General features: G+C 45.6%; 1 protein-coding gene and 1 long non-coding RNA gene across 22 annotated transcripts in view; one reads left to right on the top strand and one right to left on the bottom strand.

Moving 5' to 3' along the window:
- RERE (arginine-glutamic acid dipeptide repeats) overlaps nt 1–27,994 on the bottom strand; it is a 344,648-nt gene that overhangs the window by 126,794 nt on the left and 189,860 nt on the right. For 19 of the 20 annotated variants that reach the window (XM_081870748.1, XM_081870742.1, XM_081870743.1 and 16 more), the window contains 4 exons: nt 24,590–24,694; nt 6,117–6,165; nt 1,597–1,721; nt 1,040–1,139 (listed from right to left, as the gene is read on the bottom strand). In XM_081870748.1, the coding sequence (XP_081726874.1) occupies nt 1,040–1,139; nt 1,597–1,721; nt 6,117–6,165; nt 24,590–24,694 (379 nt within the window). Of the gene's footprint in view, nt 1–1,039; nt 1,140–1,596; nt 1,722–6,116; nt 6,166–20,757; nt 20,922–24,589; nt 24,695–27,994 lie in introns of those variants that run through there. The other variant, XM_081870744.1, reaches the window with a different exon arrangement.
- LOC309347075 lies at nt 21,104–26,930 on the top strand. Of its 2 annotated transcripts, XR_014158822.1 has the most exons (3): nt 21,104–21,845; nt 22,869–22,994; nt 26,151–26,930. It is a non-coding gene; the product is annotated as an uncharacterized lncRNA (long non-coding RNA). The 2 variants fall into 2 exon arrangements; XR_014158821.1 differs by lacking the exon at nt 22,869–22,994.

The raw sequence follows: 27,994 nt of genomic DNA, 5'->3' as shown, positions 1-27,994 counted from the left end.
TTAAGTGAATGATATTAAAAGTGAGCTGGGGGAGGAGAACCCTGTTCCACTAGTGGGAGCCCTTGCACTGGCTTTCACTAGTGCACCATGTTAGTTGCACAGGTGAGTCCACATATTTATGTATTTGGATTTTCCCTACCAAGATCTGTGGCTACTAAATGGCCCACCAATGGAAGTAATAAAGATGATTCCTGCACAAGCAACTTCCAGCTTCCAGACTGCAATGGGATTAGAAATGTAATTAGAAAAGGAGTGGGTAGCAGGGAGAGGTTAGGATATGAACACCCAGTCTCTGTGGCACTGTAGCTGAGGCCATGGTAAAAAGTTGAATTCACAAAGCTCTTTGGTGATTAGCGGGTCTTCCTGCAGAAATCACAGCTTCTATGTGAGAAGTGATGGAGCAAGCTAAAAGCTGGAAAACTCACAGAAGCAGATGGCATCTCATCCCAAGTGAGAGCTAAGGAAATGTAAGTGCAAAATCACAGAGAAACTGAGGTCAATGTATTGTGTTGTACCTAAAAAGGAACAACAACAAAAAGTCCAATAAAAGCCCAAAACTGCAGGGGCACAGTGTGTTTAGCCATAAGAAGTACCTTTAGCTTGTGGATTTGGGTTCAAATCCCACTTTTCCCCAATTCTGAAAAACCATCAAGTGGTCTGGTATTGGGGCTGGGGAAGACCCCTGCTTGAGGCTTTAAGAAAGCTGCTAATGCTCAAGGTTGACCTGCCTTCATCAGCCTAGCATCCTCCAGCTGTTTTGCACTACAATTCCCATCAGCTGCAGCTGGAGGGCACCAGATTGGGGTAGAGTAGACAATATGTTGCTGTATACAGCCAATCCCATGACCCACCATTCAAAGATGGAAAAGCAAACCAGAAAGATGATTCTCATGTTTGGGAAGGCACCGGGGCAAGGGGGCGGGCAGGCCTTAAGATGACCAAAGACACATGGAGTAACCCAAAGTTTATGGGGGGGGGGGAGACAGCAACCTATTTCAAGATTAGTGCAAAGTTAATGGCACGACAGCAGGAGACTTACTGTGTTGAGTGCGTTGAGAGTAGTGTCATCGCGGGAGGCTGCGACACACCCGTCTTCCGTGGATCCTCCGTCGCACATCCCTGCAAAAGCTGCCATGCTCCTTGAAAGGACAGAAAAAGAACTGTTATTGCATTTGCCTAAAAATGCAAGAAGAGTATACAAAAAAGAAAAGAAAAGCTGTAACTCATTGGGAGAGCAACTGCCTTGGGATGGAGAAACTGCAACCCCCATCATCTCCAGGTAGGGCTGTGAGAGACTCCCTAACGGCGAGTGTGGATAATTCTGTGCTAAATGGACCAACGGCCTGACTCAGAATAAGGCAGTTCCCTATGCTTCTAAAAGTCTGCTGACAACAGTGCTCAGTTTTTGCAGGAGTTGCAGCTGAGCAAATTAAAATTTATACTACACCACAAGATTGGGAGATTTATCCCGAGCGCAAGATGTGGAATCCTTTGTGCATGCAGGAATTTAGACCTCAATCTCTGAGCAGGATGCTGCCGCCTGAAGCAGCAACTCCCCACTGCAGGCACGAGGGAGATGTGTTTGCTTCACGTTACCGTGCTGCCCTCAGGTACATGAGCAGGTCGCAGTCATTGACCCCAGGCATCCACACAAGCTCCTCGTGCTGCGTCACTGTGTCACTGTCTCCGGAAGGGAACGGCTGCAGCTCTGGGAGTTTGGCCTTGAGGGGGGGAAATTCAAGAGGCAGAAGAAAGAGGATGTTTGTTAGCACACATGCAGACACTGGATTGTATTTCCGAGCTCCACCAAACATTTTATAAAGCAAGCAGAAATGGACATGTAAAATACTCGCCCCTAGTGTGAAAAACAGCCTCTAGGTGACCAAATGAAGGTGGCTTGTGTGTGTGTGTGTGTGTGTGTGTGTGTGTGTGTTTGGAATGTGGCATTGTGCTTGTTTCCCACCCTTTCCACCATGCCCATTTCACAGCTGAGGAAGAGGCAGGTCATTTGCTTGATTGCTATCTCCTATAGCAGAGGTGAAGCTGAATTACATAGCCTCCTTGGAGACCTATAGTGCTTTGCCAAAAATATCCTCTTCCTCTGTCTTGACCCCTGCAATCCCATATCCAGTGCTAGATTTACATATAAGCTAAACAAGCTATAGCTTAAGGCCCCACTCTCTTGGGGGGCCCCAAAAAATGTAAAGGAAAAAAACTGGATGTACATTTCCAAAATATAAGATAAAAAACAAATAAAATAAAACCTACATACAGCAACAGTGTTTTGTGTTGTGTAGGCTCCTATTTGTTATGTGCAAATGGCTTTAGATACCTACTAGGTCCATAATATATTATATTATTTTATATATATATATATGTATGTATGTATGTATGTATGTATGTATGTATAGCATATATTCAACACAAAAAACAGCGACAATTTGTTGTTGACAAAGGACAGCTGGACATATAAAGGGCCCCATTACCTTCAGTAGCTTAGGGCCTCATCAAACCTAAATCTGGCCCTGCTCATATCCCTACATTCACTGCATCTTGGACCTGGAGATATCGGGACACCCCCCCCCCCAAAACTGACCCCACAGGCATTTCCAGAGTGTGAGAATGTGCTGTGGCATGAAGACACACTGTGTGCTTGCTGCAGGATTCAATTAGCAGCCTTGATCATTGACAGCAACGGTTGCAAGACAGTAAAAAGCTTTTCAAGCCTGTAATTACCTCTCACGGTTACAATGCAAAGCACATCTGAAAGGCTGTATTTTATATAGATATAGATACATATAGATACATCTAACCAGTAATTACATGCCACAGGTTCGGAAGACATTCTAGCACTCCACTTGTATTTTCCTGTGGTCTTTTTCTCCAGAGGGAAGAAAATGATGCATCAAACTTCACCACTGGTATGTTATAAAGTGGCTGTAACTTGCATCAGGAGGGATCGGAAGCAAATGGGCATGCTCCGACGCTTTAATGTATGCCTGCAAAGGCCAAAAATGGACCTGAACATGACACATTTATCTACCTTCCTGAAATAGTGCCAGCAGAACAAGAAGCTGTGAAGGCACCCCAAGAATATCCAGTAAAAGGAGGAGGTCCTCCTTCATTTGTAGTGGTCAATGTGGAAAAGCAACACTATCACAATGGAAGTATCCCTTTAGAGCAGTCTTCCAAGTCAGTCTACCAAAAGTTATTCGTCTCCCCTGCCTCAGCACACAAATACACACAAAATACTAGACTACTTTTCTGTAAAAATTATCGTTAGCAAACTGTAGCCTGAAAGCAGGAAGCTAATGTTTGAAAAACTTTCCTGCCTAGTCACCTGGAGTCGATAATTAACTTGCCATAGGTGAGTGAATTATTTCCAAGCCAGCTTTATAATGCAACAGGTTGGGATAGTCCAAAAATGCAACCAACTCTGTTTAAATCTAGGGTTGGGTTCACAAGTTCCTCGTCACACAAATATAAAAGTAGCCCATCTGGATCAGGCCAAAGGTCCATCTAATCCAGCATTTGTTTACAACAGTGGCCAATCAGGTGCCTATGAGGACCACAAGCAAGGAATGAAGGCAGCAGCCCTCCTGTGCTCTTTTCTTTGCTTCCCCCATCAAAAAGGATTAAAAGATACACTGCTTCTGAATATGGAGTCTATGTAGCTATCATGGCTAATGGATGCTGACATACCCCATCCTACGTGAATGTGTCTGATATGCCACCTCCCAAGATGAAATCATCCTGTAGATTATATGAGGTATGTATATTCAGAAATAAGGCAATTTTTGCTAGACTGCTGGGTTTGTTTGGCTGTTATATACAGGGTAGAACCCAATGTTGGGCTAAGTGAATTTTCTGTCAGCACAAGAATTCCTGCTTCTGCAACAGAACATTCTTCCCTGTCCCCTTCCTCCCCTCTGTATTATCCTAAATCTGTTCCAGTTTTCCCAGGTGTCTGGAGCAGATTTGGGGAGGGGGAAGGAGTCCCATTGTGCAAGGAGAAATCCTTGCATTGATAGGATAGGTTAGTTGAATACCACCCAAAGAGCCCCAATGTATCAGTTTTGCCCTATTTATTACATTTATACCCAACCTTTCCCCTCCAAGGAGTTCAAGAAGGTGTAAACAGTTCTCCCACTTTTCCATTTTATCCTCATAACAACCCTGTGAGGTAGGCTAGGCCAAGAGACAGTGACTGGCCCAAGGCTACCCAGTGAGCTTTATGGCTGAGCAGGGACTAGAACTTTGGTCTCCCAGGTCTTAGCCCAAGACTCTAACCACTACACCACACCAGGTCTCTTTTTATGTACAATTATGCAGGAATTTGAGTTGAGTGGTGGGGTGACTGCATGCAGAAGGTACCTTGTTCAATCTCTAGTTATAAAGGATCAGGTAACAGGCATGATAGGCAATACTTCTCCTTCCCCAAGAAAGTCACCAACCATCGCAGTAAGCTATCCTTGACCTAGAAGGCTGAACTGTCTGACCTGCTTGTAAGGCAGCTTCCTTACTGGCTAACAGGTGGCTAAAGGTAGTTAAACCTGTATTATCTTTTTGCATGGACACACCTGCACATCCATAGCTGGAGAGCTCTGGCAGTCCCCAGTACACTTCATCACACTTTACTGCCCATGAGCAAAATGGAAGAGATTACAATTTTAAACAACCTTATTTGGGTAGGAATTTTCCTACAAATTTCAGCAACACCTCAGGGATATACTTGATCATTCTGCAGCATAGTCTGTGGCATTATGAGCATTTAAAACTCTCCCACACACACAAAACACAGGAGAGAGAGAGAGAGAGAAAGAAAGAGAGAGAGAGAGAGAGAGAGAGAGAGAGAGAGAGAGAGAGAGAGATGCACCAAAGTGGTCTCTCCAATCCTGCCCTTAATGGGACTGAGAAGCAAAGTGTGGGAAAGGCAAGATTCCAACCTTGGAGGTGTCCAAAGTAGTACAGCAGCATATACAGATGTGAAAGGGTACCTTGGCACACACCCTCGAGGCCCTCATTCAAAATGCTATTTAATAAAAATTAAGCCGTTTTACACTGAGAGAAGGGATTATTCTGCTCGGCAAGGAAGCTTTCAAATAAGGCACTCAAGGGAGCGAGTCCCAGAAGGCTTACTGTGCAGAGCACGCAACAACCTAAGCCCTGCAGGGCTGCTTTTTTGAAGAAAGGAAAAGGAAACAAAAAGGCCGCTTGCCTCCAGGGGATACTATAGGATTTGAAGAGACTAGTGGTAAAAGAGGGGAAACGGTGACATGATAAATACCACTTGGCACTTATATAATGCTTTTGGGTGTTCATACAACAACCTTGCAGGATGGGTTGGTAGTATTATCACCACATGGCAACAGAGGGGACATCTGAACCTTTGTGGTTTGCTTAAGGACAACTAGATGCTATCCACACCACACATTTAAAGCACACGGCTTTCCACAAAGAATCCTGGGAACTGTAATTTTTTTTAAGGGTGCTGGAAATAATACCTCTATGAGAGCTACTGTTCCTATGGTTCACTGGTTGGGGTGGAATGATGAGCAGATGTGAGCCTCGTGAATTCATAGCAGAGGTGACATTTGAGCCAGGGGCCTCCGGGTCCAGAACTCATTCTCTTAAGACACCACGCCACACACGGTCCTGTCAGTGACTGAGTGGCTGCTTTCAACACAAGTGAGGGAAGACCCTTCCCCTCCCAAGACCACTCTGTGCTTTCTAGTGGGCTCAAGGCACAGGCAGCTAGGATGAGTAATAGCTCTTACAGTGTTCACTGCCTTGATAGTGTGTTTGTCTGTGCGGATGATATAGAAATATTTTCAAATAAATAAATGTTTGGGGGCCAATGGTCACTGTTGGTCTGTATGGGCAGAAGGGTTGTAGACCCTTAACTGATGCAGTGTCACAGAACACCTGGGCAGCCCTGGATGAAGATGCACTTCAAACACAAAGATCTGTGAGCATCCTGATGTGGCGTCAACCTCCCTCTTCGACTGCAGCATGCATAGGGGGACGTGGATGACACCTTGAGATTTGCAGATCGGAGATGGCCAGAAAGAGACAGTTCAGTCACTTGATGTTCCCATTATGTAAGGAAGTCTTACCTGATGACTAGGCCCAACTCGGATTTCACCCTGTGTGCTGTTCAACCGCCTGCAATGGAAAGATACAGAACCACCAGTGAGTAAGGGGAACCAAGTGGTGTAATGCACACCCTTCCTGTATTGGGTGAGCATGTACAGCCACTGCTTTGAGAGCACAACTGGGAATAAAACCACAGAATGTCTGGTTAGTCTTTAATGCCATTTCAAAACGGTGCAGGGAAAAATCCCTCCAGCCTCCAGCAAGACTCCAGAGCAGCCTTTGCTATTTTGGACTGTAACTCCCATCATCCCAGACCAGAATGGGTGGGGTGGGGAGAAGAGTTTTAAGTTCAGGACATCTGGAGGGCAGCAGGTTCGTGAAGTCGGCTCTGGAGGCTATTTTCCCCGTCTGCTAAGAATGGAAGTTTAAGATGGAAACTTGGTGCACCCCAAAACCAAAAACAATGTTAAAACAAAGTCATTTGATCAGCAACAGCATGTGAAGCAGCCCTTTGCAAAATGTGAGGAATGACACACGGTGACATGGTGCCTCAGCTGCTCCCTGTTCAGCCTTTGCCTAATGGGAAAAGCCTTTTAAAAAGAAACCGAGGCTGTGTCTGCTTACAGCTTGCATGAATCAAGAACCTTCCCCAGCACCACACACACACACACACACACACACACACACACACACACCAATCCTGGTTGCGTTTCAGAAAGACACCCTAGAGTGAAGGCAGAGAACGTGTGTGCCCAATCTGAAATGTCAGTGCCCAAAAAGCACGGGGGCGGAAACTGTGGTGGCAAAAGGGATCTGATTCCACCCCCACCTTTGTTTGTTTAATGTTTCATCCAAAGGACGTCTCCAGCAAGAGGCTGCCATCTAGCTGCATGCAGAGAATGCCACTCTATTTTAACTCCAATTCTGGCCTCCAGCAGCAGTTCTTAGCCCATTGGGCCCTCCTTTGCTCAGCATGGGACTCACCACTAACCTCTAACAGGCACACCTAGGAAAGCCTTGGGCTAAAGATTTCTTGGACACCTTAACTTGCAAGAATAGGTATTTTAGGGTTTTGCTCTCAGCTTTGGCACTGAGAGGCCTGCTGCTGCTTCTTTCTTTTCTTTTCTTTTTTTAACTCTGTGGCCCTGAAATAAAATTCCTGAGGGTTGGACCTTTGCTAACTAAGCTTAGTGCTAAGCTGTCAACCTTTATTTTGGGGGAAATGCCAAGAGCGTGGGTACCAGCTACAAACATTTATACTCTTATGGTTGGGAGGCAGCATCTTTTGTAAGTGTTTTCCTTTACATTTTCCTTTCCAAAAGAAGTACAATAACATTTCTTTTTTAATTAAATGAAAGATAAGGTTTTATTTCGGACGCGGGTGGTGCTGTGGGTTAAACCACAGAGCCTAGGACTTGCTGATCAGAAGGTCGGCGGTTCGAATCCCTACGACGGGGTGAGCTCCCGTTGCTCAGTCCCTGCTCCTGCCAACCTAGCAGTTCAAAAGCATGTCAAAGTGCAAGTAGATAAATAGGTCTGGCAGGAAGGTAAACAGCGTTTCCGTGCGCTGCTCTGGTTCACCAGAAGCGGCTTAGTCATGCTGACCACATGACCCGGAAGCTGTACACCAGCTCCCTCGGCCAATAAAGCGAGATGAGTGCCGCAACCCCAGAGTCGGCCACAACTGGACCTAATGGTCAGCGGTCCCCTTTACCTTTTAAGGTTTTATTTACTTAGGGTGAATTTATCCCACACTTTTCCTCCAAAGCTCAGAATAGCATGCAACAACCCAGTAAGTCAACAGAAAACCATGGAACGGACTCAAGCCATACGTAGTGAGCTTTGTGGCTGAGTACTGATTTGAACACAGGTTTCCCTGCCACCCATCTGACACACTGTCCATAACACCAGCTCTGGGTCAAAGGAGGTTTTAAAGAAAGCATTTTCCACACCTCAGGGCTTACATGCATTGCTACTTATGCCAAAAAGGTTTGCTTCCCCCAGAAGACTTGAGGCCCAGCATGAAAGGTCAGCAACTTCCAGGTTTATTACAGCTACTTCTAGGTGGGTTGGGATGGCAAGCTATTTCTCAGGGGCCTACAAATAATTGTTACTGATCTCTGAGCAGCCTGCTTCCATCCTGCTTATTTTAAGAATCATGTAACATTAAGAATTTGCTGCCCAAGTTTGCTCGTTTTCCTCTACTCTCCCCCAAATCTTTTTTTCCTTTTGTATCATGTCTTTTTACACTGCAAAGCCTGAGAGCAGGAACCACGTTGCTTTCAGCTGATACGTCAGTCGCTCTGAGGACCTCTCCAGCTGAGGAAAATAATCGCTTTCAATCAATGCTTTGCTGATCAATCAGCCATGAACCAACATTCCCTAAAACAGGTCCCTGGAATCAGCTGTGGGGAAGCTTACAGTCAAGAGCAGGGGTAGGCAACCTAAGGTCCGCGGGCCGGATGTGGCCCAGTTGCCTTCTAAATCCAGCTATTTGTGGGGCAACAAATTTGTTCATTTGCCCCCTCCCCAAATATAGTCTGGCCCACCACATGGTCTGAGGGATGGTGGACTGGCCCACAGCTGAAAAAGGTTGCGGACCCCTGGCCAAGAGCAGGTTACCTGAGAGACAGCTTTGTCCCTTATACACCCGGTAGGGCACTGTGGTCAAGCTTCTCCTGCGAGTTCCAAAGGTCTCAAAAGCCTGCTCTGCAGTAACTCAGAGTAGGGCTTTTAGTGTGGCTGCCCTGTTCTGTGGAACAGCATCTCCGACGAGATATTTTCCAGAACAATTGGAGGCATTTTTGTTCTAGGAGGCTTCCCCAGCTGAATGAACAGGTCTGTGCCATGGGTGTCTCCTTTTCTTTATTTTTAATTAATTTGCTATTATGTTCTCTCCTGTTTTTAACTTTTGAAAGCTTTTTATTATTATTTTGCATACATTGCCTTAATACATATATGTGGAAGGTGATGTAATAATAATTAACTATAACGGGAGAAGGAGATGACATTCAGGCAGGTGAATAAAAGTTGGCAACCTACAAAAGAAAAGAAGGATTCTCTAGATTGCTGTGGGCTGCCAGTGGAGGAGCAGAGTGCTTGGGTTCGATGCTAGGAAAGAAGGAGTGCTCTGTCCTACCTGCAACATCACCTTTATTCACCTACATGCAATTCCTGGTTGCCAGTGGCCACCGGGCTAGTGGTTAAATACCAGCCTGAAGAAACCCTAGCCAACCATACATAATCATATGCACTTTGAAGGTCAACCTGAATTTATCTGACCTAATTTTCCTCTTAAGGACGTGTATGCATGTTACAACATACCTAGATGCTCACTGCATACACAGAATCTATTTCAAACCGGTAACATCCTGCAGCTGCAATATGCCACTGTATTGTCTTCTCCCTCTATGGAGTTCACAGCGAGACAAGGAAAGATGAAGCGCACTTTTATTATGTAAAGGGAGGGGAAATGCATGAATAGGAATCAATGCTCGCCGAGTTGCAAAATACAGGCGGCTCTGTGTAATCTTTTCTGCAATCCCAGCTCTTTTTATTCCCACAGTTGGGTTTATAGTGAGAAAAACAAGCCGCTAAACCCATCCCTTTATTCCAACACCTTTCTGTACAATGGCTCCCTGCCCAGAAAGAGGTATAGCAAAAAAAGACGCTGTGTGGTCTTCATAAGAACACTCTGAACAGAACGAGGCAGGCAGGCAGGCAGCCGGGGCTGCGTTCTGGCCCCCGGGCTCAGCAGATTCAGACAGAAGCTCTGCTGTTGCTCAACTCTTTTCAAAAGATGCATCCAAACCCCTACCACAGGGTCGATATTGACACACACGCACCCCAGGTCGATGGGACTGCACGCGGGGTGAAAAAAGACCTAGGGGTTGAAAGGGGGTTAAAAAAAAGAGAGTCTGAGGTGGAAAAGACGTTTACAAGGTATGCTGCAAATATTTTTTAGAATTACAAAACAATAAGCCTCGGAAATAAAAAGTGTGGGCATGTAGGTGCCTTTGTAGTTAATAAGATGATTCCATGATACAAGAGTATCCTCTCCCGCACTTTTTATGTTTTGCAATTCCTAGCAATGGCAACTGATTGGTGATGATTAAAAGCTGACATATATTTTGATATTCCTTGACTTGATTTCATTTATACACCTAAGAATTTGGGCTGGGGCCTTGACAACTTATGAGGGGGGTATCAATGAACTCAGAAGTTTGAGAAACCCTGCCCTGGTATAAGAGGCTATATCCCAGCACAGAGACGGCTCCTGCACATTTCTGGAGCTAACCCTCCACATACACAAGGAGACTCTATAGCATGGGTAGGCAAACAAAGGCCCGGGGGCCGGATCTGGCCCAATCGTCTTCTCAATCTGGCCCACGGACAGTCCAAGAATCAGCATGTTTTTACATGAGTAGAATGTGCCCTTTTAATTAAAATGCATCTCTGGGTTATTTGTGGGGCCTGCCTGGTGCTTTTACATGAGTAGGATGTGTGCTGTTATTTAAAATGCATCTCTGGGTTATTTGTGGGGCATAGGAATTGGTTCATTTTTAGTTTTTCAAAATATAGTCCAGCCCACCACAAGGTCTGAGGGACAGTGGACCAGCCGGCTGCTGAAAAAGTTTGCTGACCCCTGCTCTATAGCGAGGTGGGCCAACTTCTCATACCAAGTGGGCCACACATTGCCTTGTTGCATGTGTGCAAGGGGTGGGGCAGGGTGGGGCAATCAAAAGTTGCCGCATGCGGTCCTGGGGCAACAGGTTGGACCACCCTGTCCTAAAGGGTATTTCTGTGTGTTGAGAAGCCCAGCCCTGTGGCTCCCCAAGAGGGAAGGTTATAAATGACAGGGGCTTTTCAGTGGGGATGAGGAGAAACTGAGGTGGGGATGGGGGAGACAGGATGGAGAGAGATGGGAAACCTATGGCCCTAAACAGATATTGCAAGACTACAACTCCCATCATCCCTGACCATTGGGCATGCTGCCCAGGACTAATGGGAGAGGGAATCCAACAAACACCTGGGGAGGGCATACACCCAGGCATCCCATCCCTGGGGTAAAGACTTAAGATCCAGGTCAGGCTTAAAAGACTACACTTCCTCTCGGATGGCATTCTACACTGCAAGATCTAGCAACGGGCTGCCGGCTTGGCCAGCTTTAAATAGGAACGAAGACATTCACAGAAGTCAAGTCAAGCAGTGCTTCCTAGTCGCCCTGGTTCTGCGTGCTACTGAATGCAAATTGCTGGGAAGCTACTGTTTGAGAGAGCTCTTGCCTTCATAGCCTGGGCTGAGGGTTTGCCAGAGGCATCTGGGTAGACCACTGCGAGGAGCAGGCGACTAGACCAGATGGACCTTTGGTCTGATGCAGCCCATGCATGCTCAGATGCATAAATTCCATCATCACAGAGCCATCGTTCTATGCGAATCTGGTGCCCTCAGGATCTTTTCCTGGACTCCAACTCCCACCAGCCTGTGCTGAGCTAGGGGGTGGTGGGAGTTGCAGTCCAAAACCTCTGGAGGTCACCAGGGTTGGCAAAGGCTGGAACACTTATTAGAACAGCTTCAGTGGATCAGCATCTCCACCCGCTTTCCCCAAGGTTTTCAAAGGCTGCGTCATCCCCTGCTTGGCTACTGTGGAATGGTCCTCGTTCCATATACTGCTTCTCTGGACACAAGTGCAGATTGTCACTTTGCAGAGGTTTTTATTTTACTATCTCTAGGCATACACATACAAGCATCGAGAAGGAGCAGGAAGATCAGCTAATTGCCAGAGGCATTAAAAAAAAAAAAATACACCACACATCTCAACCTACAAATCTCCAACACTGCTGCCTCCAGATATTGCCTGGATCACTTTGGATTTTGCCCTCCTTTACTCTGCACATCCCTCCCTCCTAGCTCTGTTTAAATATGAGAAAAGGAAGAATGCAGTTAAGAAGCATAGGGGTTTTTTGTGGAGGGAAGCTTCTGGGGTACTCGAAACTTTGAAAGAAGTATGCATTACCCTTGCACACACACAGACAAGGATAAAAAGACACAGTTGATTAAAAAAAATTATGTTAAGGTCAATGAGTAAATGCAACAATAATGGAGGGAAGTGTTGGGCTGTTTATTCCATGAGATGGGGGTGGGGGGTGGGGAAGGGATAAGGTTGGAAGCGGGGAAGGAGGGGGGAGGATGATGAGAGGAGCAAAGGAGCCAGCGCAGTGTATGAAATCTGACACCAAAGGAAAGCAATGTAACAAAAGTGGTATCCATAGCAACAACAACTTAATATTTCAGTCCCTCTTCAGCTGCAGCGGATTAAATATAATGACAAGATGTTCCCCCTTTGAAAAGTAACCTGTTGCCATGGAAACGCTGTAGTCTCTTGAATAAACAGGGACTGGACAGAAAGGAACTGGAGGCCTGCAAATGAATATCAAAAAGGAAGGGACTCTTCCCCCCACCGCCACCCCCACCTACCCCACCCCATCCCAGGGAGCACTGGAGCCCTCTAATCCTCAGGCAGATAAGTGGGGTGGGGGTGGGGGTGGGTGGTGTTGGCTACGAGACAAGAGAACTGCCCTTTCTGGCTTCGAAGCAAGGTGGGAATCAACGTGGGGGTCCCGGGTAAGTGGGAGAGAGAAGAAAGTAAGACTGATGGGAGGGCTGGACCATCAGTTTATATTTCCTTTGCAGGAGCTCAAATAGGAACATAGGAAGCTGCCCTATACTGAGTCAGACCAAAGTTCCATCTAGCTCAGCATTGTCTACACTGGCTGGCAGCAGCTCTCTGGGGTTTCAGGCAGAGCTCTTCTCCAGCCTGAAATGGGGGACTCAACCTTCTGCATGCAAAGCAGTTGCTCTGCCACTGAGCCACAGCACGTCCTCCAGATCCCCACGTTGTATGGGGACATTGGGACAGGCGCCCAACACAGTAGTAAAAGGGGCAACTTCAATTACACTATGTTTTAAAGGAGAAAGTAAAGAGCCTCCTGCACCTCTGCCTTTCGCAATCCTATCCACTAAATCCCACCACCACCTGAATAATGTACAGAGTTCCTAAAACCCTTCCCAGTTTGCAGAGCTTTGGCAAACCTTTAAGCAGTTTCATGACCATGGAGCAGCTTGCTCCTGTGTGCTGCTGGAGACTGACTCATCTCCACGGTCATGAGCAAGTGATCGCCTCCAGCCTAGCCTACTCAACAAGGCTGGCAAATGGATAAAACTCTTTGTGTAACAGAAGCTACAGAAATAACCAAAGGGCTCCCCCAAAAGCCTTGGGACTAAGCCGTTAGGCTCAGCTGGCCGATGTTAGAGCACATGTTCTATGTATGGAGGGTTTCTGGGTTTTGCCCATGGCATCTCCTGCTCAAGCAGAACTATGGAGGCCTCAACCTGCCTATGGTTCCTGGAACAGATGGACTAAAAGGTGGGCTTAGTACAAGGCAGCTGCCCCAAGCTCATGTCTTCCAGACGTTCTGTACAACACCACCCACGCAGGCTGGAGCTGATAGGAGTTGTAGACCAAACACATAGGACACATTCACACCCTACATTTTTAAGCACTATGATACCACTTTAAGCTGTCTTGGTTTCCCACAAAGAACGAGCTGCAGTTCGTTAAGGGTGCTGAGAATTGTTCGGAGACCACTGTTCCCGTCTCGCAGCAGTTTAACCATCAATCCCTTTCCCAGGGAACTCTGGGAATTAAAGCTCTGGAAGAGGAATAGGGGTCTCCTGGCAACTCTCAGCAACCTTAACAAACTACAGCTCCCAGGAGACAGCTTTGGGGGAAGCCATGCCTGCTTGAAGTGTTATCATAGTGCTTTGAATATAGGGTGTGAATGCGACCAAGTTGTGGAAGCCTGCCTGAACTGCCTTCCTCCTCTCCTTAATTCTTTCACACTTCCTACAGTGGATATTGCTAAATGGATTTCACTTTCAAAGATCAGCACCAAAATTCTGTATGTGCATTTGTTTTGTTTTTAAAGCTAAATGTCCCCTTCATAGCAACTTTGGGATGTAGGCTCTTTGGATATTGCTCTTGGCGCTGAAGGTTTGGAAGGATAGGAACGTAAGTTAAACTCATACTTCCGTTTCACAGATTGAGATGGCTTGGGGGGGGGGGGCACTTGCCAAAGGGCATCCTGGTTGAGGACCAAAGCCCATGTCTCTCTGATGCAGCCTGCATTTCCTGACTCTTGGATGCATCACAACTATTTTCTTATTTAAAAGCAAAAATACCCACCACCCTTCCTTTGCAATTTAGACAGCGAGCAACTGCCTCAGGGGTGTGTGGTGATATGGAGAGGAATGGGTGAAGCCATCAGCATTGCTCCTCAAGCTTCTCTGTTCCGGGCATATACTGCTGATTATGGGATGCTGAGGGCAAAGAACAGGAAGCTGCCACCTCCATCTTGCTCTGCTCATGAGCGTCCCCTGGAGTATCTGGCTGGCCAGTCACGGAGGCAGAGCAGTAGATGAGATCCTTGGCCCGATCCGTATTTTTTTATTTGGGAGCATTAGCAAAGCTAACAGACACCACCTGGCAGTGGTTTGAGTGAACTACTGGTGGTCCAAGGAGATTGTACTTCCAACCAGCTAGGTCAAGAGCAGGGAGTGGGGTCTGAGCATCTGAAAGGTGGCTTTATCTTTTAAGGGTGAACAAACCCTTGAGGACAGGGACAACATATGAGGAAGGGCCAGAGCTCAGAAGCAGAGTACATGTTTTGCAGGCAAAGGGCTGCAAGTTCAGCCCCTGGTGTCTCCAGAAAAGGTTGTGAAGTACTCATGCATGAAACCCTGCAGGGCTGCTGCCGGTCAGTGTTGACAATACTGAACTAGATTGGACTAATGATCTGGCTTGATAGAAGGCAGCTTTCTATGCTCCTATATCTATCCCTTTCTATGTTCACATAACTTTCTTTCATTTACAGATAGGTAGCCGTGTTGGTCTGCCATAGTCAAAACAAAACAAATTCCTTCCAGTAGCACCTTAAAGACCAACTAAGTCAGTTCTTGGTATGAGCTTTCGTGTGCATGCACACTTCTTCAGATACGAATCTGTATCTGAAGAAGTGTGCATGCACACGAAAGCTCATACCAAGAACTGACTTAGTTGGTCTTTAAGGTGCTACTGGAAGGAATTTGTTTTGTTTTTTCTTTCATTTGTTTGTTTTAGCATTAGCTGCTCAATCCTATTCCCTTAGCTTCTTGTTCTTTTTAACCTGCAATGGCCTCCAATAATTTCCCATTTTACAGATGGCAGAACAGAGGCTGAGAATGAGCAACATGCCCAGAGGAATGCCTGTATGCACAAAACGGAGCACTTGAAATATGACTATGGAATCAGGGCCAAAAATGCTTTCTATCTGGCCACATTTCAGCCCAACGGCTCAACTGTTCTAATAACTGGCCTACTGCCATTTATAGAATCCATTACATTGGGCCTTTCAAATATCCCCTTTTTGCTTCCTGGCACTGAATTGGAACTGATGTATGCAGCATTTGATTCTTCCAAGTAGATATGAAGCATAAATAGACACACCAGTTTAAAAGGATCCTGACCCAAATTCTGTCTTAGAATATGCGGGTGTGGTATAGAGGTTAAAGAATCAAAACTAGGACCAGGAAGAAGTCAGTTCAAATCCCTGATCAGCGACGAAGCTTTCTGGCTGACTTTGAGCAAGTCACTATCTCTCAGCCTCACAAGGTGAAGATAAAACAGAAGAGGATAACTGTGTGAGCCCTCCTTGCCTTGGCTACAGCTTGTGGTTAACCTTCTATTTGGGGAAAGGTTGTATCTCATTGGCAGAATATCTTGCTTTGAGGGCAGAAGGTCCCAGGTTCAATCCCCAGCATTTCCAGGTGGGGATGGGAGAGACCCCTGCCTGAAACGATGTAGAGTCGCTGCCTGTCAGTGTACTGAGCTGGACAGACCAATGGCCTCAGTATGAGTCAGCTCTTCTATGTCACTAAGAGAGAGCTAAAACACAAGCCTGGGTTCAAGTGTTACACTAAGCCAGGCCATGGTTTAGCTCGGCACGGAGGCAAAATGATCAGGAAGGAAGGGGAGTGGCTGCACTAAGCCATGGTTTGGCACTAAGCATTGGTTGGCTTAACGTGCCATACAAATCAAAGCAATAAAATGTTAACGTAGCAAGAAGGCAACAACTATCCAACAACAGCATGTCAAATAATCCATGAGAAGTTTTTTAAATAATTCAAGGAACCCCTCCATTTTAGGATCCTAGCTTGCTCTTGTTTCTTATACGCATTGACTAGAGTGCTATATCCAAAGGAGACAAATACAAGGTATACTAGTTGTATAACCGAAATTTTATTATTTTCTACCTGTGTTATAATTACAAAGTTATAAACATTTCACACGCTTCCATGGACCAGAAACACTATCTCTCTTCTACACGAATCACCCTTTACTTGTACAACATGTATCCAATGTTAAGTGTTACGAAGGAGCAGAGCCACTGAAATTAATAAACACATCTAACATGAGTCCATTAATTTTAATGGGTCTACTCTAAATAAAACTTAGCTGTATATAAACCCTCCTATTAGTGGTAGTGCTATCATTCTTGGAAAACTTTGATAACAATTTGTTTTATCTTTTTTTTTAATGCCAATACATTTTAAACTGGTGCCAAAAAAACTAACAAAGCAGGCACCAAGCAAACATGCCAGGAAGGCATTTGAAATTCTGGATGCTGCCACCACTGCAAAGGCCCTATCCAGAGGAGCCATGCCTCAAAGGGTGGGACACCTGATTTAGAATTAGAAGGAACAGGAGACAATATTCCCTGAGTTGAGGCGGGGAAAAATATTTATCAGCTTCTGTTAAAAAGGCTTGAGATTCTGAGGAACACCAGGTATAATGCTGAAGTATGTCAAAGGTTCACAAGGATGCAACATACACAAACATGACTTGTTTCACCTCCCACTCCGTGGCAACTGCAAATATGACTTTATGTCAAAGGTTAATTGTGTTCCACAACCACTGTTGTAGTTCTGGAGGAACCCTAAAGGTTCACACCAGAGGATGAGGTGATGGCCACAAATTGAAATGGGACTCTTAAACGGATGATACAATTGCACAGAGCAAGGTCAGCCAATGCAATGCCCTCCAGCTGCTGTTGGATTCAAGCTCCCATCAGCCTCAGCCAGTGTGACCATGGTCAGGGATGATGGAAGCTGCAGCAGCCGCAGGGCACCATGTTGGCGACTCCTGGGATAGAGGATAGACCCATTATTTACAAACATAATAGAATGAAAATAAAATGGCTGTGAGCCACTGAATGGAACTCTCATGGACAGAGACAGTCTACCTTTGAATACCAGGAGCTGACTGAGCTCAAACACAACAAGAGGGAGGAGGTGACTGTCATGCTGTGGATGTCCAAAACATGCTGGAATAGATTGTTTCGGTCTAGTAACACAATAACCATGTTAACAGGAAAAATATGAATATTAAATGCTCCAAAATGAAATACTTTCACTCACAGTACTTCTGAAGCAAATCCAAGTAACAACTGCAAAAAGCCTAAATTACATAAGAGAAATTATGTTGTATAAAACTAAGTCCCACTCAAAGAAGAACCAATGAAATGAATGGACATAACATAGTCATGTCCATTCATTCCCGTGGGTCAACAAGCCTCCCCAACTGCCCTGTCTCCCCAGAGAAACAGCAACTGATCCAGTGCAATATTCGACTGATCTGGACCCACGTCTACCCTGAATCCATCTCAATCCTGGGAGAAAGCCAAAAAATCACTCTGTGAAGATGCATGGTATGTTAAAGTCATCCCTAATTGGGCTTGAGCAGTTTTAACCTTGCCTTAAGACAGGTTTGCCACAAGGAACAGCCAGCATCACATTACCAGAGTAGGCTAAAACCATCAGATATACAGCCACAAAAATGCCATTAGCAAACAAGTTTTTAAAAGTTTTAACAGCAGGGTTGGGGAGAAGCCTCAAGTTAATTTGAGCTCATCAGGATACTGTGCAGACTTCTCTTTGAAAGTTTCTTGTGTCATTCTCCAAAACAAACAAACCAAGTCAAAGCTAAGAGAAAACACCATTAATATCCCTGAACGTGATTTTAGAGATCACCTAAAAACAAATAGCAAAGCTGCTGCATACACAGAATAATTTACGGACATGCTGGCACACAGCAATTGGAAAATCAATGTATTGGAAAGAAACAGTGATCTGCCCCCGGATTACAACGTACTGTCACATCAATTCATGCTGTACATCTGTGTTTGGTTTTAGAAACTCAAAAAAAGAAGAAGAAAAAGGATGCCCATTGGGTTCACCCAAGCTATCCAACAGGCTCACTTTACCATTATGGTCCCAACCATCACCGAATGTCAACAGGATCACTTGCTCTGACCATGGTTTAATTTGCAGATTGCAAAACTGGCATGCCGCCTTTCTCTGTGGAATTCAAAATGGCACAAACAAGGTTCCTGCTCCCACCTAATTTCAACAAGGGTGCCTACAGATTATGCCCACGCACCAAATCACTCCAACATTCTGCTTTACTAATACCAAAAAATGCCCACACAGAACAGGAATGGGTTTGAAAGCATGCAAATGACAGTGAGAAGGTACAGAGTGACCTGACAGAATGGCTCAGTGGAAGGACAATCTTAGGATTATGCTGCCATGGAGCCATATCGAAACACAACATGGACTGGGGGTAACAGGGGCATCGGAAAGTGGGAATTCTTAGTATGATCTCCTGCACAGTCTGTAATAGTCTGCATGTGCCCTGCTAAACAAAATTCAATATTCTGAGCTAAGGAAAGCCAAAATTGTACCCCCAGCAATGCTAAGCAGGTATTTGAGTACATTGCACACTTCACTCTGCTACTGTGGTTCAAAACTGTATTAAAATAATTTGCAGTATGTGGAATAAAGTGGTGACAGAGGAGCATTGAGGCAAAGTATGTGGGAATGCAGAGTTGCAACAGTACAGAGAGGTATTGACTGGAGATGGTCAAGCAAGACACTGCTCAACCAAAGACCCAAGTTCAGACAAGCTGAAGGTCCACTAGTTTTCCTTACCAACTTTCAGTGGGTGCTGCTCCTATACATATATTGCCATGGCAAGTTCTTGAGAGACCTACCAACTTGTATGGTTTTTCAGCGGCAAGTTCCCATACTCACCCAGAAAACATACAGTTCTGCCCATAACAGGCCAGGTCTGTCCCTTCAAAGAAGGCGCTCCTGACTAGAGAGCAGGAGGAAAATGAAGAGCCATCAAAGCCAACTGTCAACTTCCCATTGAATCCTCCTGGCCTGTTCCCAACACATAAATTAACAAAATTGCATACTTCACTGAGATCAGAGGAGGCCCTTGCCAAAGACCCACCAGAACATAAATCCTTAGTTGTAGTTATTCAATAGCAGACAAGACCCTTTTAACCCTTTAACATCACATGTACTGGACTTGCTTCAGCAATCTCTACGGCAATGCAGGGATGTGGCACAGATTCCTTTCTTTACAATATTCAACAGGCCACTTCAGTGGTTTTCAGTTTGTGGCCTGCAGAGACCCCTGGGTTCTTTAAAAGCCTGCAATGTCTTCTTCCAAATGATACAGTCAGGAATGACAAAACAAGCATCATCCACTTCCAACTTTGCCTGCAGTGTGTGTGTGTGCGCGCGTGTGTGTGTGTGTGTGTGTGTGTGTGTGTGTGCATTGGGGGGGGGGCTTTCTAGGGCCCAGCCTCAGCTGGGGGGCAGGAGTGTCCAAAGCCCCCACAAATCTGTTATACCCATACACCACCATAGTATTCTTTTGGAATCATCTGCAAGTCAAAAAGTCATCCAAGAAGTCAACATGGAAAAAGCTCTCCAAGGACTGAAAACGCAACGGCCATGGTAGCCCACCACTGCCTTGCCCAAGTTCATGGTTATGTGGCCTTAATTCCTTGAGTTGCCCACCCTGAGCAGACATTTCTAAGGCACCCAGCCTTAACAGCAAAGCCACCATGTTTGGGGTTTTTTTCTTTTTCTTTTAGGAAGCAGAGTTGCTTATGGGCAGCTAGGAGGAGGGTCTCTTGCTCTCGTCACCTGCCTGCCAAAACAAGCAAGACTGGCTGTCAAAGCAAGTCCCGTCCCTCCTCCAAAGCAGCCAATGGCTACGGATCTATGACCCCTCCTCCTCCTCCGCCCTGAACCCTTCCCCAGCACTGCCTCTGAGAGGCCCAAATATTTCCCTGCAGGCGCCACAGGCGAAAGCAGCACAGGCTGGCTCTGATACCACAACTAGCCAAGAGAGAGAGAGAGAGAGAGAGAGAGAGAGAGAGAGAGAGATATTACAAGTGCAATTTGCAACTGCAGAAGGAGGAGGAGGAGGAGGAGAGAGATGGGGTAAAGAAGACAGGTTTGCATGGCTTCTACATTTGATCTTCTCCCCCCCCCCCAAAAGAGCATGCACTCCTGAGCACCGATTTCCATGCATTTCAATGAACGGAGACAGCTGTGTCTACAAGAGATCATGCAATAATTCAGGCAAGTAAGGACTCCGCCAGAGAGGGGGAAATTGCCGAGAGCACTGTGACAGCAGGCAAAAAGGAAAAAGGAAAAACCCTGCATCACTCCCGAGGAGGCAAGGCCAGAGTGCTGTCAGCCTACCTGAAGGGGCCGAGAGGATCATCCATGGCTCTGGTGGGTGCAGCTGTGTCCCCTGACCTTGCCACTCCAAAAAAAGGAAAGGAAAAAAGAACAGAAAAGTCTGCCTGGCTTTCCCTACTCTAACTCCTCAAAATGGAGGCCCATGCAGTCTCAGATAGACCTGAGCGAGCTTCCACTGAGCTTGTGCTATGACCTAAGCCTGCACGCAGAACGCAGAAACTTCGCCCTCAGACTGACAGCACTGAGCATGTGCTGTGACCCCCCCTCCCTCGTCCACATGACGCAATCAATCTCAGACCCTGCCGTTTCCGTAAATAAAGCCCAGCCAACAGGCACGGCGGGCTGCCGTCGCCACAGCAGCTTCAGCTTCGCCCTAGCAAGCTAGTGTGCAGGGAAGAGGGGCCTCCGCGAGGGAATCTGAGACTAGCAACACGCAGGAGAAACCAGGCAGTTCCAATGCCAGCATTTTTTCCATTTGCCGTTTGCCTCTATGCTGCTGCGCCTATAAGTTGGAATGACCACCGAGAGGGATGGGGGGGGTTAACAGGGGGGCTTTGGGTCCAATTTCTACAGCAGCATTTTTTTTAAAAAAGAGACCGCCTAATAGAATTAAAACAAAAGGGTCATTTTAAAGTAAAACTGTGGCATCCGTGTGCAACCCCTTGGAGACAAAGCCACTTTTGCAATATTCTACAGCACGAATAACAATACGCAGAACCCTCAGAAGAAGCTGACATTTAATTACGTGCATTTCTCCAAAGCATTTTTGTGTGTACACACACACACACACACACACACACACACACACACACACACACAGAGTCCTCAGGCCATTATTTCTATGTTCAAGTCACTATCCCCATCAATTCTTTCAAAGGGCCTTGATTCAAATTTCTTGGTCGCACTGAAATGTGATAGAATGTGGGCTGCAACAGCAAGTGACTGATGAAAATATTCTGCTTCGTTCAAAATTAGGGTCCTGATTAATGACACCACCCATACACAAACACCACCGGCCCTAATTCCAATCCTTGGAGCTCCATGCCTCAGCTGATCTCAAAAGTGATACCGATTTGCTCCCTTTCTAGGTAGGCAGCCTCTTCCAAGCCATCTCAGTTTCTGGATGGTGCAGCTGCTAGCTGCTAAAATATTTGCTCTGATCATAAGACGAGCCTGTTGACACCCCCACAGTCAAACTGAGTCTGGGCTACGTCAGGGCCAGGATAGGAGTGTGGATGGTTGTGCCCAGATCCAGCCTAGAAGTGCAAATTCCAGAGGTGAGCTGTGCTAGTTTAAGCCAGAGCCAAAATCTGAGGAAGCAGAAGGCACAGTGGGAGGGGGGGAGAAAAGGGCCAGCCTCCTCCCATTTATTTGTTTGTTGATCAATCAATCAATCAATTTGCTAGCTGGCTTTAAAAAGTACTGCATTTTCCCCAAGATGGCATGCAGCATCCAATGAAATCAAACACATGCAATATTAAAGTAATAAATACTGTAATAATTCAGTAGAAAACAATAAAATAATACCATCTGTTGCTCCAGGTGATATCCAATGTTAATCAGAGTAGACCCATAGGAAGGAATGGGCATGACTAAATTATGCACATTAATTTCAATGGGTCTACAAGTAGCGCCTCTCAGAAAAAAGAGGTGCTCCTTGTTATGCCTTTCTGCACCCCGCCCAAAGTCTTGCTTGTTACTGTAAGAACAAGACTAGATTAGTACAACACACCTCAGTTGGTAGAGCATGAGACTCTTAATGGGCAGCTCGTTAATATCATCACACTGCAGATACCTTCCTATAAGGAGGTCCATCCTGCATGACACTGGAGTTGGGCCTTTTGTGTGGTGACACCTATCCTTTCAAACTCCCTTCCATTGCATATCAGACAGAGGTCATCTCTATTGTCTTTTCGGTATCTGCTAAGGACACTCCTCTTTCATCACACCTCCTAAATGCTTTAGCCCAGTTGGTTTTTGTACTGTTGCTATTGTTTTAAGTTGGTTTTAGATTTAAAATTGTGCTCTCTCTCTCTCAACACACACACACACACACACATATATATATAGAGAGAGAGAGAGGGGAGAACTGACTCCGACTCCTCCAACAGGAGACATGCGCTCCTGCTTTATGAAAAGGAGCCATTTGCCATCATCTGTTGCACAGATTTTCGTCTCAGAAATGGCACAACCACCACCAAGTCTTCCAAAAGGCACAAATCACCGAGAGTGAGAGGGTGAGTAATACAGCAGCCCTGATGTTCCCCCTCCCTTAACAAACTCTGCTCAGCAGGTTTTATGTTAAAGCAAAGATATATACAAGACTCAAACTTGCTTCCATTTTATGTTGTGGGGTCTCTTGGGAGAGCAGCGAGCTCATCAATAACACCTCTACTCAGGCAAGGAAGGATTTTTAGGTGTGTGTGCGTGCGCGGGCACTTTCCTTTTTAGCAAAAAATCTAGTCCATTATTATAGTACAGGCTTCCTGTCTGCACCCTGGCAGGAATTTTAGTACAACATAAAGAATCTGGCTGCTTTGGGGAGAGGAGGAGACAGCTAGATTTGCAACATGCTGAGTTATCTCTCGTGAGGTTCTAGCAATACACCAAAGAAAACCCACATACAAACTTAGCACTCACATGAGCATTCACATGAGACTCTACAACTACAGAAGCTCCAGCTTCAGAAGCTCTGCCTGAAGAGGAGCTTGAAGACAATCTCTGCATGCATGCAAGCCAATGTATCAGCCACAAGAATCAATCACTTGGAATCAGCTCAATAATTCAATGTGCAAGTTTCCACTTTACAAATGTGGAATGGAGGTCAAAGGAGAGCTGTACACTAAAGGACACCCACTGAGGGGCCGATATAAAAGTTCATTCTGTATCACGACTGCCACCACAGGCTATCTGAACAGTTGAGCCTCCCAAGAATATACAGGATTTATTTTTTTACAGAATATACAGATTCAACTGGCTGGATCGTCAATGTGGCACCTTTTAAAAGATTGATGGCACCAATACATAAACCACACAGTCCTGCTGACCCAATCCTAACCATTATTGCAGCCATCCAGGGTGGGACTTGGCAACACCAGCACTGTCAAAACAAACGCCTGAATCAGTTCTGAGTTTACATTGCAGGATCACAAACACACACATATCAATGCCTTGAAGACTGAGAAGGCTCTGTTAGAAATATTCAGAAATATACTATTGAGCAGCAATTAGCAGATGCTCACCCAGTTAAGAAGCTCAAGAGACTGAAGTGGAATCCAGACAACTCACTGCAGTTTTGGATCCATAGCTGGATCATAAATCAATGGAATGGGGTAGGGGAGAGAGACCCACAAGATCAATAATGGAACCTGAATGTGGGTGTGTGGCCACTGGTCAGTAAGAGAGCACATGGCTTGCATGCCAAAGGCATCTCCAAATTAAAGGATCAAAGACAACAGGATAGCAAAAAACCTGCTACCAGAGTAGTCAACACCAGGCAAGTGCCTTATAAACCAAGGCCAAATGTGATTCCAGTATTAGCTAGAAGCCCCTGGTGAACAAATGTCTCTTTATAATGGGAAAAATAAACCCAGAGCATGTGAATGAACGGGCTAAGTACTGTATCAGTAAAGCACAACATTTTAAAAATATGCAGAATTATACCTATTAAGGTAAAAAGCAGAGCACTCACCATGCCTCTGGGAGGGTAGCAAAGTACTAAACAGGAGAGGACAGCCTCTCCTGTATCCTCCACCTCAGTAAGAGACCTTGTATAGCCCTACAGAAAAGCATATGCTACGAATTCTTAGTAGATGGAAGGCAAACAACTCACCTTGTCTCTGGATTGTAGCCCAGAATGTAGAAAAAGGAATCCACCCGGGCTTTAAATTCTCTAGCAGCAAATATGTCAGAGAAATGGGAGATATTACACTTTCCCCTGCAAGACAGAGAGAAAAAGGGGCATTAGATCAGGTTCTGTACATGGATGACGGCTTATATAATTAAAGGAAAAACCAAGACCTCTTGTTGGTATTGATAAATGCAACTGGCCTGCTTTTTCCTCCTCTGGTGCTGTTACCACTAAACATAGTTAAAGAAATGCACGACCACATGCATCTTCTGACGTATTGAACAAGCTGAATATAATCCCATATTAAGTGAAAACAATTGTGGGAAACCAGGATTGAACATATTTTCCTTCTTAAAATACTTTATCTTAGCAAGTGTGATACTGGGGAGGTTTGTCTGGAGTTACTGAGACCATTTGCCTTGATTCTCACAGATGCTTAAAATAAAAGAATATCATGATATATTTTATTAGGTTTCTAGTCCTCATGGTAGGACTCTACAACAGGAGTGGGGAACATGTGGTCCTTCTCTAGATGTTGTTGAGACTACAATTCCCATCAATCCCAGTCATCATGGTCAATGGTCAGGGATGGATTTGTAGTCCAGCAAGAACTGGAGGGCCACAAATTCCCCTTTCCGGCCCTACAGAAACAGTTCTCAAACATAGGTCACTGTGAGCCTTCCAAATTCAAGAGGAGCTATTCAAGCCTGTTCAACTGAAGATCAGTTCCTAATGGTCATTTGTGTCCAAGGATGAGGAAAAGCATTAAAAACAAACAAACAAAGTAAGAGCAGAACTTGGAATCTGCACATTAAATGAGGAGACCCTAGGTACACCAAATACAGAACTCTAAAAATAAAAAAGACAAAATGTGGCTGAAGCCACTGAAACGCTATACAGGAACATCGGCTATTGTACCAATATCAGATACTGTCAAATGATCATTGAGCTTACTTCCAGCTATCAATGTCTACTAGTGATGATGACTATGTTCTACCTCCACAGTCAAAGGCAGAGATGCTTCTGGATATAGCTGCTGAAAACCACAGGGAGAGTGGAGATCAGCGGCTGAGCTCAGGTCCTGCTTGAAGACCTCTGGTTGGCCACTGTGAGAATGGGATGCTAGAGTAGATGGGCCACTGGCCTGATCCAGCAGGCTCATCTTTTGTTCTTATCAGGTTTGTTATTTATTCAGCCTCATGCCTGGGAAAGCAGTGTCCCCAAGGATTTAGAAGAAGGGAGAAGATTCTGCCCATTCTCTTTCCTTGCGCTTTTCGCTTAGGAGCCCCCTCCAAGAACACCACCACTAAATCCCAGCTCACTTTCAGCTGTTGGCTTAAAAGCTCTTAAGTGCTCTCTCTCTCACCCACACACACCGTACATTAACCACATTTGCTCACATTAATCCCTTACTATTCATGCCTCTCATTTCTCTTGCCCCGGCTAAATTTAGATTTAGATGATAAGCTCCTCTCAGCAGGATATCAGGAAGATGAATGGGTGGGTAATGGTGTAACCTAAGCTACATTCTTTTGTCCCATAGAACCAGCTGCCTTCAAGTTCTTCAACTGGGGTTTCTTCCATCAGCAACAGGCAAAAAAGACTGAGGAAGAGCATAGCCACCCACCTGCCAATCATCTGGCATCATGGTGATGAACGGGGGTGCAGTCCTGTTCTCTGCAGTGTTTGACAGGCCATGCCAGTTCCCCTAGCTTAGCCAAACCAGGCAAGACTGCCCACTGAAGTAACATCACCTGGTTGACATGTAGGCATGATTTAGGAAAAATGGCCTTGTGAACTGAAATGAAACCTCTGGCAGGCTAAGAGGCTCCCCTGCCCTGCCATGCAGGGACCAGGGAGACAGAATAAGAGAGGCTGCAAAGGCAGACACATTCTTCTTGATAAAGCACCACACATACAGATAATGTATTATGACTCTTTTTTCTTGAAGACTGACCATGCAACTGTACTATGGCAAACGAGTGCAGCCCCACCTGAGTACTGCAGCTGTGTAATACCTATTCATTTCAATAGGGCTTTGCTCTGGAAGGCCACATTAAGTCTCCATTCATTTCAGTGGAGCCATGATGGCAAAAGCGACTTCCAGGTTCGGGAGTGGTGTGACACTGAATGCCAGATGCTGGGGAGCAATAGCAGGAGATGCCCTGCTTGAGGGCTTCCCAGGAGGCACCTCACTGGCCATTGTGGGAAAGAAGATACTGGAATTCATGGACCTTTCATCAGATCCAACAGGACTTTTCTTTTCTTTTTTAAAATGAGGCTCCCAAAATTTCTCAATAAAGAAAGGCAGGTGAAATCTCTACTTACAGCATTCATTCATTTAGAAAATGTTTCTGCTACCTTTCAGTTAAAATTCACAAGGCAGCATAAAGAACAAACAACAGTAAATACACAAACCCCAACAGAAATACCCATAAAACAAAAGCAGCAGCTATTAAAACAAAGCCATTAAATGCAGCAGAATGGATTAAAGCATCATCAAGGCAACTTATATTACGATGGAACCTCGGGTTGCGAATGTGATCCGTGCGGGAGGCAAGTTCGCAGCCCGCAGCATTCGCAACCTGCAGCGCCGCGTCTGTGCATGTGCGGATCGCGATTTGGCGCTTCTGCACATGTATGAGTGCCGAAACCCAGAAGTAACCCGTTCCGGTACTTCCGGGTTTGGCGCAGTGCGCAACCCGAAATCACGTAACCTGAAGCGTCTGTAACCCGAGGTACCACTGTACACGCTGAAATGCCTGAGTAAATAGAAAGGCCTGGCACCAATATGGCAACCATGTTGGCACCAGGTGAGCCTGACTGAGGAGGGCACCACAAACCAAAATGCAGTTCCCTAGTCACCATGTGGCTAAAATCAGATGATGTGGTTAGATGTCCCAGAGGAGGGTCACAGGTGTTGACTGAAGATCATCACCTTTGCAGAACGCTCAGCACAAATAAATTAAAAAGATTTTCCTCCCACTGTTATCACCCTCCTGATAATCTTCCCTGTAGCTTTGCAAGAATAAGAGCCAATGACAACACAAGAGGACTGCTGTGAAAGATCCTCAGGGAAAATTACACACATACAAACCCTTTCCTGAGCATATGAGCCGACAATTAAATTTTCAAGCCCGGCACCATCAATCCAGCTCAGCTCACATTAGCTTGCGCTCTCCTCTCAGCATGCCAATTTCAGACTAAAAAGTCAGCTTCCTTGAGATATAAAAAGCACTCTGGTATTCTGGAGAAGATTACAGCGAGTGAGCGGAATTTGCCAGGTTTATCTTAGAAAACAACAGCTCTGTAATAAGTCAAATCAAAAGGTCTGTTTCCCTCCCCTACAGCAGAGGTTACAGCTGACTTGACTTGAAGGAAGCAGCT

Source organism: Podarcis erhardii (assembly GCF_964252035.2).
Source record: "Podarcis erhardii genome assembly, chromosome: 7".
NCBI classification, from domain to species: Eukaryota; Metazoa; Chordata; class Lepidosauria; order Squamata; family Lacertidae; genus Podarcis; species Podarcis erhardii.
The sequence above is the reverse complement of the archived record's forward strand: the minus strand, read 5'-3'. Positions and strand labels throughout refer to the sequence as shown.